Source organism: Gouania willdenowi, chromosome 11 (genome assembly GCF_900634775.1).
Source record: "Gouania willdenowi chromosome 11, fGouWil2.1, whole genome shotgun sequence".
NCBI lineage: Eukaryota > Metazoa > Chordata > Actinopteri > Blenniiformes > Gobiesocidae > Gouania > Gouania willdenowi.
This window is the reverse complement of record NC_041054.1, coordinates 2,867,948-2,884,841: the sequence shown is the minus strand read 5'-3', so window position 1 is coordinate 2,884,841 and position 16,894 is coordinate 2,867,948. Positions and strand designations below refer to the sequence as shown.

The 16,894-nt window shown below is 35.7% G+C and overlaps 2 protein-coding genes across 3 annotated transcripts in view; both read right to left on the bottom strand.

Annotated features, from left to right (window-relative positions):
- The window catches only part of LOC114472539 (H-2 class I histocompatibility antigen, alpha chain-like), a 57,650-nt gene that overhangs the window by 22,171 nt on the left and 18,585 nt on the right, over positions 1–16,894 (bottom strand). The gene's annotated exons all lie outside the window — the stretch shown is intronic.
- Positions 2,855–12,993, bottom strand: LOC114472537 (H-2 class I histocompatibility antigen, Q9 alpha chain-like). 2 transcript variants are annotated; one of them, XR_003675138.1, is made up of 8 exons: positions 12,883–12,993; positions 11,453–11,713; positions 10,536–10,814; positions 9,325–9,642; positions 9,155–9,244; positions 9,012–9,029; positions 3,813–3,922; positions 2,855–3,707 (listed from the first exon to the last, which is right to left on the bottom strand). XR_003675138.1 is itself a non-coding variant. In XM_028461861.1 (8 exons), the coding sequence occupies exons 1-8, from the start codon at positions 12,953–12,955 to the stop codon at positions 3,680–3,682; spliced, it is 1,107 nt and encodes a 368-aa protein (XP_028317662.1). In that variant the 5' UTR covers positions 12,956–12,993; the 3' UTR covers positions 2,855–3,679. The 2 variants fall into 2 exon arrangements, 1 of the variants encoding a protein (XP_028317662.1); XM_028461861.1 differs by having other exon boundaries at positions 3,883–3,922.

Here is a 16,894-nt window from a genome sequence, read left to right as displayed (position 1 = left end):
TTTGTCATGTGTTTTATTTTTTTTAGTTATTTTCTGTGTTTTTGTTATTTTGTGAATTTCTTTGAGTCATGTTGTATGTGTATTTAAGGAAGCTTAATAATAACGTCGGTTTATTGATACGGCAAACGTACGGATATCCATTGCCTGTTATAAAAAGGGCGTTTTTTGTTTTGTTTTTGTTAAAATGTTTGTTAAATTAAAAACAGATTTTTAAATGTTTGTTTATCCCTTCTTCACCCTGAAAAACCTTTAGTTTTTCAATTTGAAAATGAAAATCAAATAATCATTTTAAACATGCTGACGAACGACCAACAATGAATGGTTTTGTTTTTATAATTTGTCCATAAAACATAAGTCCTGAGGGGTATTCCATAAAGGAGGGTTAACAAACTCTGAGTCTATCCATAAACTCTGGGTCAGGGGTCTGCAACCTGCGGCTCTGGAGCCTCATGTGGCTCTTTGACTCTTTTGCAATGGCTCCCTATAGCTTTAAGAAAATAAAAATAAAATAATGAATTGTTATTTCTTACAGAGGCTATTGATGATTAATGAGATTAACTTCAAATACATTATGATAAACCAATTTGTCTACCTATAAATAAATCACATTGTACAATGACTCAGCACCTTCCTACTTCACTTCCTGCAACATCTACAGACCATCAACTTTCCTCCACCTGTGGCTAACTTTAAGTTTTAAATCCCTGGTAAGATAATTAAACCAACAAAAACACTATTCTGGAAGAAAATACGGTCTTAACGGAAAATCCCGAGTCCGAGACAAGACCGAGTCAAAATGCTTCAGAGTCCGAGACGAAACCTTTAAAATTTAGTCTCGAGACCAAGACCGGTCTTGACGACCACAACACTAGAACATACGCAGAGTTTGAACATAACCCGCTTTATGGAAACCATGTTAAGATTTAATCACTTACCTGCAGTTACAGGAACAGGCAGCAGACTCAGACTCAGGCAGAGAAGTGAAAACAACCTCAATGAAAGCTTCATTTTGGCTGGTCCCATCAGAAACAAACAAAACATACCTAAACCCCCAAAAGAGAAGCGCAGGTAGAGGAGCAGGAACAGACTTCCGCTTATTCACCCGCGTCTGCAGTTGAATGAATGAGCGAGAGAGAGCGCGTGCGCACTCCAGGCCCAGCAAATACCTGTTTCCTGTTTCCGGAAGCCCTATGAGGGTGGATTAAAAAAAAAAAAAAACACGTTCATGGTTTCTCTCCACCAATAAGATTTCACAGAGGGTGGTACGTCATCTGTCGCCAACTAAAAGGAAAAAAGCTCAGGTTAAAACAAAATTTAAACTGAGACATTTAACATTGACTGTAAACAACAAGAATGTAATTTGAATGTCAAACATGAGCTCAAAGATAAAGACGAACATGCAGGAATACATTTTATTAGTCAAAGCACTGTTTTAAAAAGTTTAAATCTTACAGTATTTATTTTAATTTGAAGATATTTTGCATTTACAAACCCAACAATTAGTTGTTATAGTTAGTTAAAGATGACAATTACTGGTGATTTAAAGCAATACAAATTATGTTTAAGATTATTGATTTATTTATTATTGTTTTATTGTTTAGGGGTCTAATGTGTCTGCTTTATTTGATTATTTAGGGATATAAACATGATTTGTTTAACGTGTATTAATGTGAATTTTCTAAAATACAGTTATTCTTATTTGTTGATGATTTAGACTTTGTGCATTTTAGGTCAAACTGACTTTTAGTGTTAGTCTGATGCCTTATTTATATCTGATTTGTCTCATCACTTACGTACTTGGTTGTGTTTTTGTCAGATTAAGATGAAGTTGAAATCAGATGTTCTAAAACTGTTTGAAAACCAGATTTTCCACCAGCCAAATTTTTTCCAGCAAAAATAAACTACATTATGATTAACAAGTAGATTTAAGCATTCGTGTTTTTTTAAATAGTTTTTGTTTTAGATTATTACAGAAATAGATTAAAATGGTCAAAACATAAACATTTAATTTAAAAACAATGATGTCTAAAAGGTGTAATATGGAACTTTGGGTGTGTCAGAGAAGTGAACCTTTTATAAAGTAGATTCTCATAACTTAATAAATAAACTTAACTCAGATGAAAATTGAATCCCTGGAACACTGTAGTTAGAAAGAATAGAAGTACTCAGTAGTAAGAATTACATGTACTGTAGAGAAAACATGTTTAATAATATACATGCTCTTCAAATGTAAACAAATACCACTCCCCACAAACTGTATAATGCACATTTTAAAGGTGAACAAATGGTGGAATACCAGCCACTCACGACTCGACATCCATTTAGTAATAAAACTCCTCAATTTCTTCATTATTTTTCCCTGTGTCGGCAGAAGCCTTCATTTTTTTGCGGTTGAGGTTTTTCAACACCTGATAAATATCTCCACATGTTTGGTTTTTGCTAACTAATTTTACAACTTAATTTCAGCTCCTATTGTTAGTTTTGCGCCGTTTCGTTTGTCTGATCCGATACCAAACCATAATAATCACGCTAACGTAAGCACGTAGCCAATTGTTGTATGACACGTCACGATATGGTGTTTATTGAAAATGTAGGATTATGTAACACATACTTAGATTATTAAGCAAAGTAAAATAATAGTGAAATAAGTATTTAAGTATAATTTTAGACTAGTAAATCAATAGACTAAGTACAACTCAAGGAGAGAGGAACAGAAACTGAAGAAACAGACAAATTGCTTTTAAAGATACCATGTATTATGTGAAACAAGACAAGACATTTAATAACATCAAACATTGTTTTGAATGGCCATTCAGTGCATATGTACAGTGTCAAGTATGATAACTATAATAAACATTTTCCAGTAAGAGAAAAATTCTTATCTTTAGGAATCTCTGAAAGCAAGGAATGTGTACAGTATGTAAAACATTTTAGGTGGAATGTCAAAAACAATTTTTCAACCTTAATAATGTAAAGTAAGCTGTGTATTCCAAGTGCACATTCTGCTGTTGAAAATGCTTATAAAAATAAATGTGGAAAATCTAATTCACAGCATTTTTCTCAGCTACATATTGCTAAACGTATCAGGCTAAGGAGCTGCTGTTAGCAGTGACTCAGCAGCTGTTGATCTATCCCTGGATAACGGAACAGTCGTAGTTCACAGTTCAGAGGCTTCCATCACGTCCACCAACTTAGCTTAGTTAGCTTAGCTTCACTGATGCATGTATTTTCTGGAGGCAGATTGGTAAAATAATGCAGTATTTTGCACGTGATGTAAACAGAGACACGCTTCTTCTTCTTCTGTTTCACTGTGGTTGGCACCGCATCCCGCAAAATTATGTAGCGCCACCGTAAACAGTAGCTCAGTCCGTAGAGACATGGGTTGGAAACCGAGGGTGGCCAGTTCAAGTCCCAATGTGGACCAAAACACAGAAGTTGTTCTGGTAGCTGGAGAGGTGCCAGGGCACTTCTCGAGGTGTAATTAAAAAAACAGTAGAGGTAGAGATCAGCGCTCTCTCTTCCCTGTCAACCTATGGTTAGCGGGTCACAATCACACAGAACCGGTTCTCGGTGCCCAACTAAACGTGGAGGATCAACATCTGCACTTGTGACAGGTTGGACTTGAAGTCAAGTACAAAGTGATGTTTGTTGTGGTGCGTTCAGGAGCTGGGTGGTGTTATCATCCCTCTCTGCTCCTCACTGGTCCCCTGAAGGAGCAAACAAAGAGACACATTATTACACAGCTTTATTATCACATCAATCAGCTTTCTGATCATCAAACATCAATGTCATGTTTAGAACCACACAAACACCTCAGCTCCATCTAAAATCTGGGTTGGAAGACATCATGTGATCACTTTGTCCATTTGATGATGTACTCACAGTTCTATCTCTGACGCTGAGGAAGACGAAGTGCCAGAGGCTGAAAAACACATCAAATCTAAGTTTAAAGTCAGTTGGACATTTACACATATCAGCCACTACATTATGAGCAACTGCAGGAAAGGAGACCTTTTTCTGCTCCTGAAACAGCTCTGGCCCTTTAAGACAAGGGTGTCAAACTCATTTTAGTTCAGGGGCCAGATACGGAGCAGTTTGATCTCAAGAGGGCCACAGATTTTATGTTGGAAAACGAGTAATTTCAACATTATTGTGTCCTAGTTTACACTTGTACTTATACATAAAATACAAAATATATAAGAAACAGACAATATCCAAACAATAAGCAGATTTATTGTGTATTTGAGTAGTTTTTTCCGATATTTGTACTTTATTTGAGCATATATATTTTTTAAACTCAAAGCTTCTCTGGGTTTAATTCAGCATTTGCTTTCTCCAGGTGTTCAAAGGTAACATACAGTGGTATGAAAAAGTTTGGGCACCCTTGTAAATGTTCATGATTTTCCTTAATAAATAATTGGTTGTTTGGATAACAAATTCCAGTTAAATTTATCATATAGGAGACAAACACAGTGATATTTGAGAAGTGAAATAAAGTTTATTCGATTTACAGAAAGTGTGCTAGAATTATTTAAACAGAATTAGGCATGTGCATAAGTTTAGGCACCACAAAAGAAAAACAATACTTAATATTTTGTAAATCCTCCTTTTTCTGAAATAACAGCCTCCAAACGCTTCCTATAGCTTCCAATTAGGGTCTGGATTCTGGTGGGAGGTATTTTGGACCATTCTTCTCTGCAGATCATCTCTAGTTCAGTCAGGTTTGATGGTTTCCGAGCATGGACCGCCCGTTTTAAAGCACACCATACATTTTCAATAATATTCAGGTCTGGGGACTGAGACGGCCATTCCAGGATGTTGTACTTGTTCCTCTGCATGAATGCCTTAGTAGATTTTGAGCAGTGTTTAGGATCATTGTCTTGTTGAAAGATCCAGCCCCGGCGCAACTTCAACTTTGTCACTGATTCCTGGACATTGTTCTCCAGAATCTGCTGATATTGAGAGGAATCCATGCGCCCCTCAACTTTAACAAGATTCCCAGTGCCTGCACTGGACACACAGCCCCACAGCATGATGGAACCACCACCAAACTTTACTGTAGGTAGCAAGTGCTTTTCTTGGAATGCTGTGTTCTTTTTCCGCCATGCATAACGCCCCTGGTTATGCCCAAATAACTCTATTTTAGTTTCATCAGTCCACAGCACCTTGTTCCAAAATGAAGCTGGCTTGTCCAAATGTGCTTTGGCATACCTCAAGCGACCCCGTTTGTGGCGTGTGCAGAGAAAAGGCTTTTTCCGCATTACTCTTCCATACAGCATCTCCTTGTGTAAAGTGCGCTGAATAGTGGAACGATGCACAGTGACACCATCTGCAGCAAGCTGATGTTGTAGGTCTTTGGAGCTGGTCTGCGGGTTGACTGTGACTGTTCTCACCATCCTGCGCCGCTGCCTTTCGGAGATCTTTCTTGGTCTTCCACTTCGGGCCTTAACTAGAACTGTGCCTGTGGTCTTCCAATTCCTCACAATGTTCCTCACAGTTGAAACTGAAAGCTTAAATCGCTGGGATAGCTTTTTGTATCCCTCCCCTAAACCATGATGTTGAATTATCTTTGTTTTCAGGTCATTTGAGAGGTGTTTTGAGGCTCCCATGTTGCCACTAATCAGAGAAGATGTAAAGAGGAAACACCTAGAATTTTCCTACTTAAATACCCTGACTCATGATTGGATTCACCTGTGTATGGAGATCAAGGATCACTGAGGTTACCAAAACAATTTTGAGTTCCAATAATTAGTGCTAAGAGTATTAAAATCAATAAGATGCAAGGGTGCCTACATTTATGCACATACCTAATTTTGTTTAAATAATTCTAGCACACTTTCTGTAAATCATATAAACTTTATTTCACTTCTCAAATATCACTGTGTTTGTTTCCTATATGATAAATTTAACTGGAATTTGTTATCCAAACAACCAATTATTTATTAAGGAAAATCATGAACATTTACAAGGGTGCCCAAACTTTTTCATACCACTGTATTTAACTTGTTTTCATGTACCAGTATTCTACAAAATTCTACAAAAAAAAGTTATAATATGTGCTGGTTTAAAAACCCTGTTTTATTATTGAAAAGACATTTGTTTTACTTTTTTACTTCAGTAAATTTAGTAGCATGTACTTTTTTACTTTTACCAGTCATTTTTTATTCAAGTATCTATACTTTTACTTGAGTACAGAAGACTAGTACTTTTGCTACCTCTGGTAATAAGTGATAGATATCAGTCCCAACAGGGTCCTCACTTTAAATTTCTTCAATTTGTAACACATTTCTATTTAATTAAGGAAAGTTTTATGTAATAATTTGAGTTTTCTTTAACAATTTATAATTAAAAATGACTGCCATCATGTGATATAAGCATCAGGAAAACTGTGATTCCCTGTAAGTATTGTTGAGTTTCATTTACACAATGATTGATATTTTCTGTCATTTTTATTTTCTCCTGTGGGCCAAATTGGATGCTCCAAAGGGCCAGATTCGGCCCCTGGTCCATGAGTTTGACACAGCTGCTTTAAAATCACCTGATATATGAGCCATCATTGATTACATGAAACAGCTGAAAGTTCATCTGTCTGTCAACCTGAAATCTATCAATACCTAAGAAGGTTATACGTGTCCAAATATCATTAAAGGCTTTATAGTGCCTTTATTAGTTTATATTCTCACTGTAATCCTCAGATGTCATGATGTGATCCAGGTTTAAAGAGGACTTCAGAATGAAAAGTCAACGCTTAGAAAGAAAAAAAGCTCCAAATCCTGACATTTCTCCACTTTTCCTGTTTCTAAAACATCAAACTTTGATTAAAAAAACATGTTCACGAAATTAATCCCTTTAAGTTCATTTTGAATAATAAGTTAAGGTTTCGTTTATTCAGACAACTTTTTGTTCAGTCGAAACTTGTCAAAAGATCAGTCTTCCTCAGAGGCGTCTGCTGATCGTCTCTTCTCCAGAGACCATTAGGCGGGAAAGGAGCGTGGCCATCCTGACAGAACTGTCAAGTTGGCCAAGCCCATGAGGAACTCATACGGACACATCAAAGCGATCAGCAGACGCCTCTGAGGAAGACTGGCAGTTGGCAGCCTCATCTTGCTGTGAACTTTGTCCCAGTTTTTCACTTCCCCTAAAGTAACGTTTAGTAAAACACATTTTTATGATGTGTAGAATCATTGCAGTAACTCAAGAGTTCCATGTTTTAAAAGACAAAGTCATGACAAACACATAAATATCAAACACATGCACTTCAGATGTTTGTTCAGGCCTTTCTGATTAAAAATATGTTAACATACTCTGATTATGTTAAAAGTAACATTGATTGAAAGAGATTACTTTCTACTTTCATATGCTTTGTTTGCAGAACCTGTTCGGAAAACTTTCAAAGAGGCTCCGGATGACATGATCAGCTCAGCAATGGCCGTACATTTTAAACAGGCCCCAGCTTGAAGTGTTGAGGGGGGGGTTTATAAGAGGCCCAGGACACCATTGGTGTAATTTTATTTATTTATGTATTTTCTTTTGCATTTAGGTTGATGCATCCCAGCCAGGTTAGAGTTTATGGATATTTTTTTGCGCCACAATGTTGAAAAAATAACCTAAAGTTTCTTTTATTTTGGTACATACTGCTTCACACCATTTACACTGATGTCCACCCCATATATCATTACGTGCAACCAGTACAAGACAAAACCTCGTCTGCAGTGGTAGCATTTCCTAGCATGGAGGATACCGCAAGACGTTTAATGTTAACCCAACCACGAGGAACGAGTGTATCGTGTTTTTCCTGCAGTCTGTGTCTGCTCCTCGCCCTCCACTCTCTTTTCTGTTTCAGGTGTCTTGATGCTGGAGCTGGCAGTTCCTGATGGATGGTTCGTGACTCAACTAGTCTGGGACACTCTGATGGTCTATCCTTCTATCCTATCCTGCTTGTCCTTCTGTTCACAAACCCAACCAGTGGAAGCAGAAGGCTGCCACCTCTGAACCTGGTTCTGCTGGAGATTTTTCTTCCCACTGTCGCTAAATGTTTGTTCATGTGGGTTATTTTTTTCTTACTATGGACTTTATTTTTTTTGTTAAGCGCTTTGAGATGACTTTGTTGTGATTTACGCTATATAAATAAAGTTGAATTGAAAATTGAATTAAATTGGTAATATTGTATATTTGAGTTTGTGCTTTTATTTCATTGCAAAGCATGTTTAAAAATGTCTAAAGAAATTAAAAATATGTATATTGTTTGCACATCCATATGTTTGTGATGTTTGGATAATGTTTGAAAAATGTATTGATTTAGATTACAAAAGGATAATTTGGTTAATGTATTTATATCCAGTGGTAAAATAAGCATGACGTTAGTATTATTGAAACCTATCTAAAAGATTTTTTAAATAAAACCCATAATGTAAAAACCAAATACATAACTACATCAAGGTAAGGATTTAAAATAAATTTGGTCCCTTTTTTTAGAGAACCTGATTTAACATAACATTTTGATAACTTGAATTTCCTTTAATATAGGGTTGTTGTGAATAATTTAATAGATTCTAATGGCTGGATTTATTAGAATATCCTCATAATAATACGTTTAATAGACATCTATACGGCGTCTAGATTCTGTAGTGGGATTTAAATTTGGTATTAAAGTAAACGTCTGGCAAATGTCTAACTTTAGACGTCTACAAATAGACGTATATTAGCGGTTATTTAAACATCGAAGATTAGGCGAGGCGCATAGACGTAGTCATCTTTCAGACGTCTATAAAACAGCTAGTCTAAGCTTAGACAGCTACAAAACTTTTTTCGACCAGTGGTTTAAGGACTCCGTCTAATAGACTGAAAAATGCTTGGTGGGTACAGTTCACTTTAACTTTAAAAAAAAGGGTTAGGGTTAGAATTATTAGTGATTAATTATTAGTTAGAATTCATATAAAAATCATTCTTATTTACATTAAAAGTCAATCATAAACACACAGAGTAAACATGTAAATATCAGAAGGACTCACTGTTCACACGTCTGAACCCTGAATGAAACAAAAAACAGAAAAAGGAAAATAATTGATTAGATTGAGAAGAAAGTTCAAATAAGTTCAACAAAAGTGAAAAAAAAAGTGTTTTAAGATCCATAAAAACAGTTTTCATTTATTACCTCCAGAGCGTTTCCTCCACAGGAAGAATCCAGAGACAGCACCCAGCAGAAGAAGAAGAAGACCTCCAACAACAGCACCAGCAACAACACCTACACACAACAACAACAACAACAGTGTGATGCTGCTTTGTGTGAGTCAGCTCTGAGTGTGAAGTCAGTGAGTCTCTCACCTCCATCAGACTTTCTCCAGTTGCTTAAAATCACACTTTTGTCCAGAGTGACTGTGAGATCTTCCTCCACACCTTTAAGCTGAAACACACAGTCGTACCTGCTCCAGTCTTCAGCTCTGATCAGAGAAATGTTCAGGTCAACGCTCATCTGGAAGCTCCCATCATGGTTGGGGAGCATCTCTCCGTGGTCCACGCCCTCAAACACCTCCTCCTGGTCTTTCCTCCAGAACATCACAGCATTGCGGGGGTAGAAACCTGTAGCGTGGCAGGTGACTGGAGAGGAGGGAGTCCTCTGGAGGAGCTTGATGGAGGGAAGATCTGCAGAGGAAAGAGAAGGAGCACACAGTGAGCTTTAATGATGAAGAGCAGGAGAAGGAAGGAAGGAGGAAGAGTTGATCTGAGAACATCTCAGCCTGAATGTGGTGAAGGAAAGAGTCACTGTGAGCTTTGAACAGCAGCTCATTGAAAGGATGTTCAGTGTGTTACTGCTGCTGTTTGTGCTTTACAGCAAATATCTATGGGACGCCCATTGGAAAGTTGATCATGATGAAATAAACACAAACTTTGAGCAACATTTAGCAACAAACCATGTTTAAAAAACATGTGACTATTTTATGTTACTTTTGAACAGATTTACAGCAATATTTGTGAAATTTGTGATATTTACTTTTCTCGTAAAAATATAATGTCAATGTTAAATGTAAATGTTAAATATTAAATGCTAAATCTAAAATAATAAATCTAAATATTAAATTTAAATGTTAAATCTAAATGATAAATCTAAATTATTAAATCGAATGTTAAATCAAAATGATTCATTTAAATACATCATAATGCTAAAGCTACATCTAAATGTTAAATCTCAATGACAAATAAAAATGTTAAATCTAAATGCTAAATGTTAAATCTAAATGCTAAATGTTAAATCTAAATGTCACGGGTGAAACTGAATATTTAGCTAATATGTAAATTCACCAGATGTACCAAAATAAAAGCTCAATCAAAGGACAAACAAAGACAAGAGTTTAAGTGAAATCAGTGAAATGTGTGAGAGAGAAAGAGAGAAATCAAAGTGTGTTGTTGTGTAGAGAGAGATACAGATACAGGTGATTTACACTCACTGTGATCACACTTTTCATTCTAACAGATAAAGACAGAGGAACATTGTTGTGTTCATGTGTCTGCAGCAAAGGAAGCTCAGGGGAGTTTACCTGTTCTCATCAGGGAGCTCCGCCCAGCGTTCACGTACTTCTTCAGCCACTCAGGACAAATCTGAGTATAGTAGTGTTTAATGTGTGACATCATAGCTTTGTTACTGTCCCAGCTGAGTTTAGTGATGAAAGCCTGTTGTTTGGCAGCGATCCATGTCTCTGACTTCAGGTTCAGAACGATGAAGTCTTCTCCATCATAACCATACTGATTATAACCATCAACATCTCCAGTCTCATCATCCCATTCACAACCATACATCACCTGGACAATATGAACACCTGAGAGAGACAGACAGAGAGCACATTAAAGACAAAGTGAGTCACAGACAGTCTGTCATCAACACACACACATTATTGAACAGGAATCCACAAATAGATGAAGATTGTTCTAAAAATGTGTCTGATCTGATTGTAAATGTGTTTCTATTGATCATCTGTTTGATTCTTTACCAAATCCTTTCAGCACTGCAGGCCTCCATTCTGACATGGAGCCACTTTAAAGACTTTTGAAGCCTGAATGTGAACAAAGATCTAAAAGTTGGATCCAGTTTTAGGAGCAACACAAAACACAGCTGCATTACTTTATCTCACCAACAGGAGGCGCTACTACATGTGACTGTGGAAACAGAAGAGCTTCAAGTCTCTCACTGACACCTTTAAGGTCATCACATCCACAATACACAACAATGGAGAATCTAGTGACTCTGAGGGACGACAGAGGAAGTGCTGACATCAGCATTTTTCCAGCTTTGGGAATGGTTCCTGCAGCATTCACTTAGTGATGCTGTGCTTTCTATTCAGGGTTTGAAGGAGACGTTTTCAGTGTGTGTCCACACGTCTGTTTACAGCTACACAACAAGCATTAACACACACTGTCACACATCAGCATTAGAAAGAACAAGAGAACTTTAACAAACCTCCAGTTTGGTTGAAACGCTGCTTTGCAGTTTCAAGGTTGACTTTGAACATCTGCTGAGAACCCATTAATTTACCAGTCTGTCTCTCCCAGTACGGTTGATCTGTTATGTCTTTCATCCAGTCCTGTTTGGGCACTGCTGTCCTGTTGTTACTGTCGTAGTGAATAATCTGAACATCATCAACATAACCAACAACCACAAACTCTGGGAAGTTTGGTACGTCAGAGGAAGCCGTGTAGAAATATCTCAGAGTGTGCAGCACTGTAAGAAAAAGTCAGAGTCATTCATTCAGATTTACAACTTATTGATTGTATTTTTCAATGAAAAAATACAATCAATAAGGTCAAACATCAGCACAAACCAACAAAATCACAAAAATCTTCAGCCACTGAGGGGGAGGAGTCAACTACAATATCAGAGTTTATTACAGTGAACCCAAAAACAATAGAGGAAACTGTTCAACAGCTAAAGGCCTGACATATACAGTACTTAACATATTTTACACTACGGTTATTACGAGTCGCTGAACAATTAATAGGTGTGGTAGAATAATTATGCCGATTTCAGCCATTAATAATTAATCAACATCGGCTGATTATTTGTTCTGGCTCTAATATGTAACTTTTTGCTGTGAGGAGTTTCTGCCGTTTTATGCTGTGCTTTATAAGTTGCCACAGTGACCTATGTTTATCAATTTTGAGTTTTTATCCCTTTAGACATCCCTTTGGTGTGTGATGTTACTAATGTGTTTCAGAGAAAAGTATTAAGATTCATTAAAGTGTTCAGAAACGGTGTTCAGGTGGGCGGAGCCAGGTAGAAACCCAGGGTTTCTTTGATAAAACCTGCCAGTGACCAGGTTTAGTTCACGGACAATGTTGCCCTCTGGTATTTCTGTTTTTTGGTAGGAACAAAAATTAAAAAAAAAACACCACACGTTAATGTGTTTAGATACGATGATAAAAAATAATAATATCTAATATGATTATTAAAACGTCTTAAAGTTAAAAAAATTGCTCACTTCCGGGACAAAATGTGAGGCTTCATGAGCCGCAATTGTTGTAGAACAACGAACCATTGGAGTTGTAACAACTCTCTCTCTATACAGCTCTGGATAAAACCATAGAACGTCGGTTTATTGATACGGCAAACGTTCATACCTGTTAAAAAATGGGCATTTTTTGTTTTTGTCCTCTGGTGTTTCTGTTTTTTGGTTTTAGGATCAAAAATTTAAAATCAACAGATTTTTAAATGTTTGTTTATCACTTCATCACCCAGAAAAACCTGTAGTTTTTCAGTTTGAAAACGAAAATCAAATAATTTTAAACAGTGACTAATAATAAATCGTTTTGTTTCAATAATTTGTACATAAAACATATGTCCTGAGAATAGAAACCATTCTAAAAACCATGTTAATATTTAATCAAACTTACCTGAAGTTACAGGAACAGACAGCAGACTCAGACTCAGGCAGAGAAACAAAAACAGCCAAAATGAAGAATTCATTTTAGCTGTTTTTGTTTCTTTCACATTTATCTCGAAGGTTCAACTCTTCTTCAGAAGAGCAGGCGAGGTTGTTCTTGTTTCCTTCTTCCTGAAGAACTTTGAGAATGGATTTTAAAAAAAGTACAGAGACTGTTTGTTGTGTGTTGAAGAGCAAGTGGACCAACAGGATTCAGGGTAGTGTCGCTAAACTGGCTGCTGGTATATTTGAATAGACTACACCTACATCTATAAAAAAAAAACAAAAAACAAAACTCATATTACGCAGCTCTCAGTTGTTTCCTGCAAGGAATGAACACGTATCGCCATAGCTTTTTTTTTTTTTTTAATATCAGAGAGAAAGAAAAACACGTGTTGATATAAAATATTACTTTATTCATTTATTGTCTCTTTAAGACATACTATCCTTATATTGAATGTCCTTACATTACATAGCCTTAAATATTGATTTTAGTTAAATATATCCTCAGTCTGATCAACTTTTTCAAGGCCTTTTTTTTTTTTTTGGAACAAGGACAAAAAGTTTCAAAACATCTGATTTCAACTAATTCTAACAACACAAGCTTTACATAAGCAATGATACAAGTCAGATATAAACAACCTTAGGGACAGTCAGTTTAAAACCAAGCAAAAATCTAATAATGAATTAACAAATAAAAAAAGTCTGTTTTCACTTTTAAATACTAAACTTAATACACATTAAACAACTCATATACATATACCAAATAAATCAAATTACGCAAACACCATAATAATTGAAAACTGATCAATCACTATTCTTGTACGTAACTTGTATTGCTTTAAATCATCAGTAAATTAATTAACTGTAATAACTCATTTATAAATGTAAAAACCTTCTAATTAAAGACTAATGGTATATATATAAACTTATATTTATTTATTATTTGAGCATTAAACATAAATAAGTTTTTAAAAAAAATAGGACTGGTAAAAAACAGTTGAGAGAAAAGAAATAAGACTAAAATTATAATAAAGACTTTTTTTAAATAAAAAAAAAGACTAAAAAATACAATTAAAACTAAAAACATTCTAACAAAAACATAATCAAGACTAAAAGATTGTGATTTTTTTCCCCCTTATTATTATCACTTTCTATTTCTAAATTCTTCCTTACAGGCTTTCCTACTGAAGAGAATTAGAACCACTGAGAAAAACTAAAAAAACAGGACTGGAAAGTTAAGACAAAACGCCAAACAAAATTAAGACTAATATACATTATATATATATAAATTAAGACTAATATACAGTATATATATATAAATTAAGACTTCTCAGAGCTCCGTTTCATCCAGTTTCCTTCCAGTACCTTGTGTTTCACAGTCAGTAAGAATCCCTTTACCTTTGTTAATGTCGTTAGCCAATAGCAGCCTTCCTTGGTTTCTATTATAATAGATGTGAATTGTTACTGAGTGTGGACACTCTTTCTTTTTGTTTCCTGAGGGACCACTGCATGTGTACCACCTTCATACCAGAGCTCTGAAATAAACTTACTTTACAGAAGACATTGTGCAAATTTCCATATCACTAAGCTTTTTAAAAATAAATCTTGTTTGTGAGGATGAATATTTCCATGGTTACAGAGTGTACACAGAATGATTAGAAGAAATTTTAAAGAGTGCAGCTTTTAAGTTGTATCAGCGGTTTGTCGCTCCCAGTGCTGGAGACGCTTTGTTCAGATGAACTGGAAGTGACTGATCGAACCTCATCACCTGTAAAAAATTACGCTTATTAAAAGAAATTGACAATCAAAACGCTTTTAAAAAATAATAATAAACATCACATGTTTTTCCCACATATTTCTATGACAGACTGACAGCAGGTCATTAAGGTTGTTATTGTTTTTTTCCTCTTGAAACAGTAAAATAAATGAGACATTATCTCAAGGAAGACAACCTGATAGCAGGTAAACCTCTTCCACCCTGGGTGTGATATGCATGCAGAGATTTCTGCAGATGATGAGCCTTTTTCTGTCATGTCAAAAAACACCTCAGAGTTAGATTCCAAAGACATTTTAGTCTGGACTAAATATTTTTGTCCTCTTGCCAGAACACAACATTGTTCTCATACGCGCTCTTACTTTGAAAATGGCAACTTCCGGTTGCACCTAATGAAAATTAGGCGTTTATTTTCTATCGTTTATTTTTTGAATCAGACAATGAAAATCAACTTTTGTTGAACCCTTCTCAAAATGTTTTGAATTAAAAAAATTTAATTTAAAAAAACTAAAATCAAATAACCACTTATTTTGTTTTTCGGTTTCCTTTTGTGAACAGAAAACCCAATGACCACAAACATACATGGACCAGTACACTATAGTGTATGATGAGGATCCACATGACATGAACTATGACCCATGGACCCATTCTGCAGGGATTTAGATTTACAACAAAAACAAATCTCTGTAAACTTTGTTTTTGACTGTAAAACCACACAAATGGTCAAACATAGAGACAGAACAGCATCAGAGGTACATGGACTAACCATTCATCAGTGGACTGTCAGTAGTTTTTATGAGAAAAGTAAATATCACAAATTTCACATATTGCTGTCAGTAAAACTGGTTCAAAAGTAACTTAAAAAAGATGCTTTTAAAACGTGGTTTGTTACTAAATGTTGCAAAAAGTTGCTGTTTATTTTAGCATGAGCAACTTTACAATCGGAACACCATATTACTTAACAAAAAATGTTTATTCTGCTCCAGATATAGATTTGAAAGGTTTGATTAAATAAGTTTACATATTAAAAATAAAATTAATTAAATTAAATTCTCCTTTTCCTCCAATCTTGGTATTTCTGTGTTTCGGAGTGTGCATTAAACTGAACTTTATTCTCAGTGAATGTGGCTGAATGACGTCACGTGACGTGCAACTTTGTTGAGCAGGTTAAAAATGAAAAAGATTTAAAAAAAAAAAAAAAAAATTAAGTTTTCGTCACGGACTCGTTAATAAACGTGTGTTTGAAAGCGTTGAAAATAATAATAAATGATGTGAAAGTGTTGAAAGAGAGCAGATGATAGTGTTGTAGGTGTAAAGTTGTCCCAGTGTGAATAAGTGAGTCTAACTCCAGGCTGTAAAGTGACGTCAGAGAGCGTCAAACAAAGCTTTCCATTCCTCCTCACATAAAGACAGTAAAGTGTGAAAATGAATGTGGACTGACCTGCTGTCACGCCGGGTGTTCCCAGGAGAAACACAAAGATGAAGGTGTTCATGGTGGAGGTGAGCACTGACTTCTTTCCTGTGGATCAACACTGTGCGCTCCCAAAACACACAGAGGCGTCACGTGACCATCAGCCTCCTGTTCAGCCAATGGGATTTTTTCCCTCACTGTTACTGGGTAGAAGTCACAAACTGGTTCTCCAGCACAGGTGTAATGAGCTTCTTCACACGCAACTGTTCCTTCTCTTAATCTAATGTGTGAATTCAGGTAAATATGTTTGGGGTGCAGAATGTACATTTCATAGCCGACATATTTGAACATTTCTTTTATTTTCCTCACATTAAGCTTATTTTTATTTAATTTGAGACAGAAATTCATGTGTTCTCATTGTTAACAAAAAATACTGGTATGTACACATGAAAAATAAATGTAAATGTAAAATCTAAATATTAAATGTAAATCTAAACATTAAACCTAAAGCTCAATATTAAATCTAAAGCTAAATCTTAAATCTAAATGGTGGAGCCATTTCAGCAGCAGAGGGCGCTTGAGGAGTGGCTCTGCCCTAATCAACCAGAAAAAGAGGCTGTAATGAGGGTCAGGTGTGGTGCTGGAGAACAAACGGTTTTTACCGTGCGATCATGCCGAATGTATGGAGTGTTTTGCTATTTCATACCCTGCAATATCTACAACCTGGTTTTATTGGTCATTTCATCTGCAATAAATGGATTGGAAAATCCAACAGGACTTCAATGCCTTTTGGTA

Bases quoted from the DNA above. Each gene is read 5' to 3' on its own strand.
- LOC114472537 (XM_028461861.1), bottom strand. From the start codon at position 12,955: ATGAATTCTTCATTTTGGCTGTTTTTGTTTCTCTGCCTGAGTCTGAGT. The intron at 11,714-12,882 runs GTAAGTTTGATT...TTTTTCTTACAG, and splicing joins GTCTGTTCCTGTAACTTCAG to TGCTGCACACTCTGAGATAT. The intron at 10,815-11,452 runs GTTTGTTAAAGT...TGTCTCTCTCAG, and splicing joins GCGTTTCAACCAAACTGGAG to GTGTTCATATTGTCCAGGTG.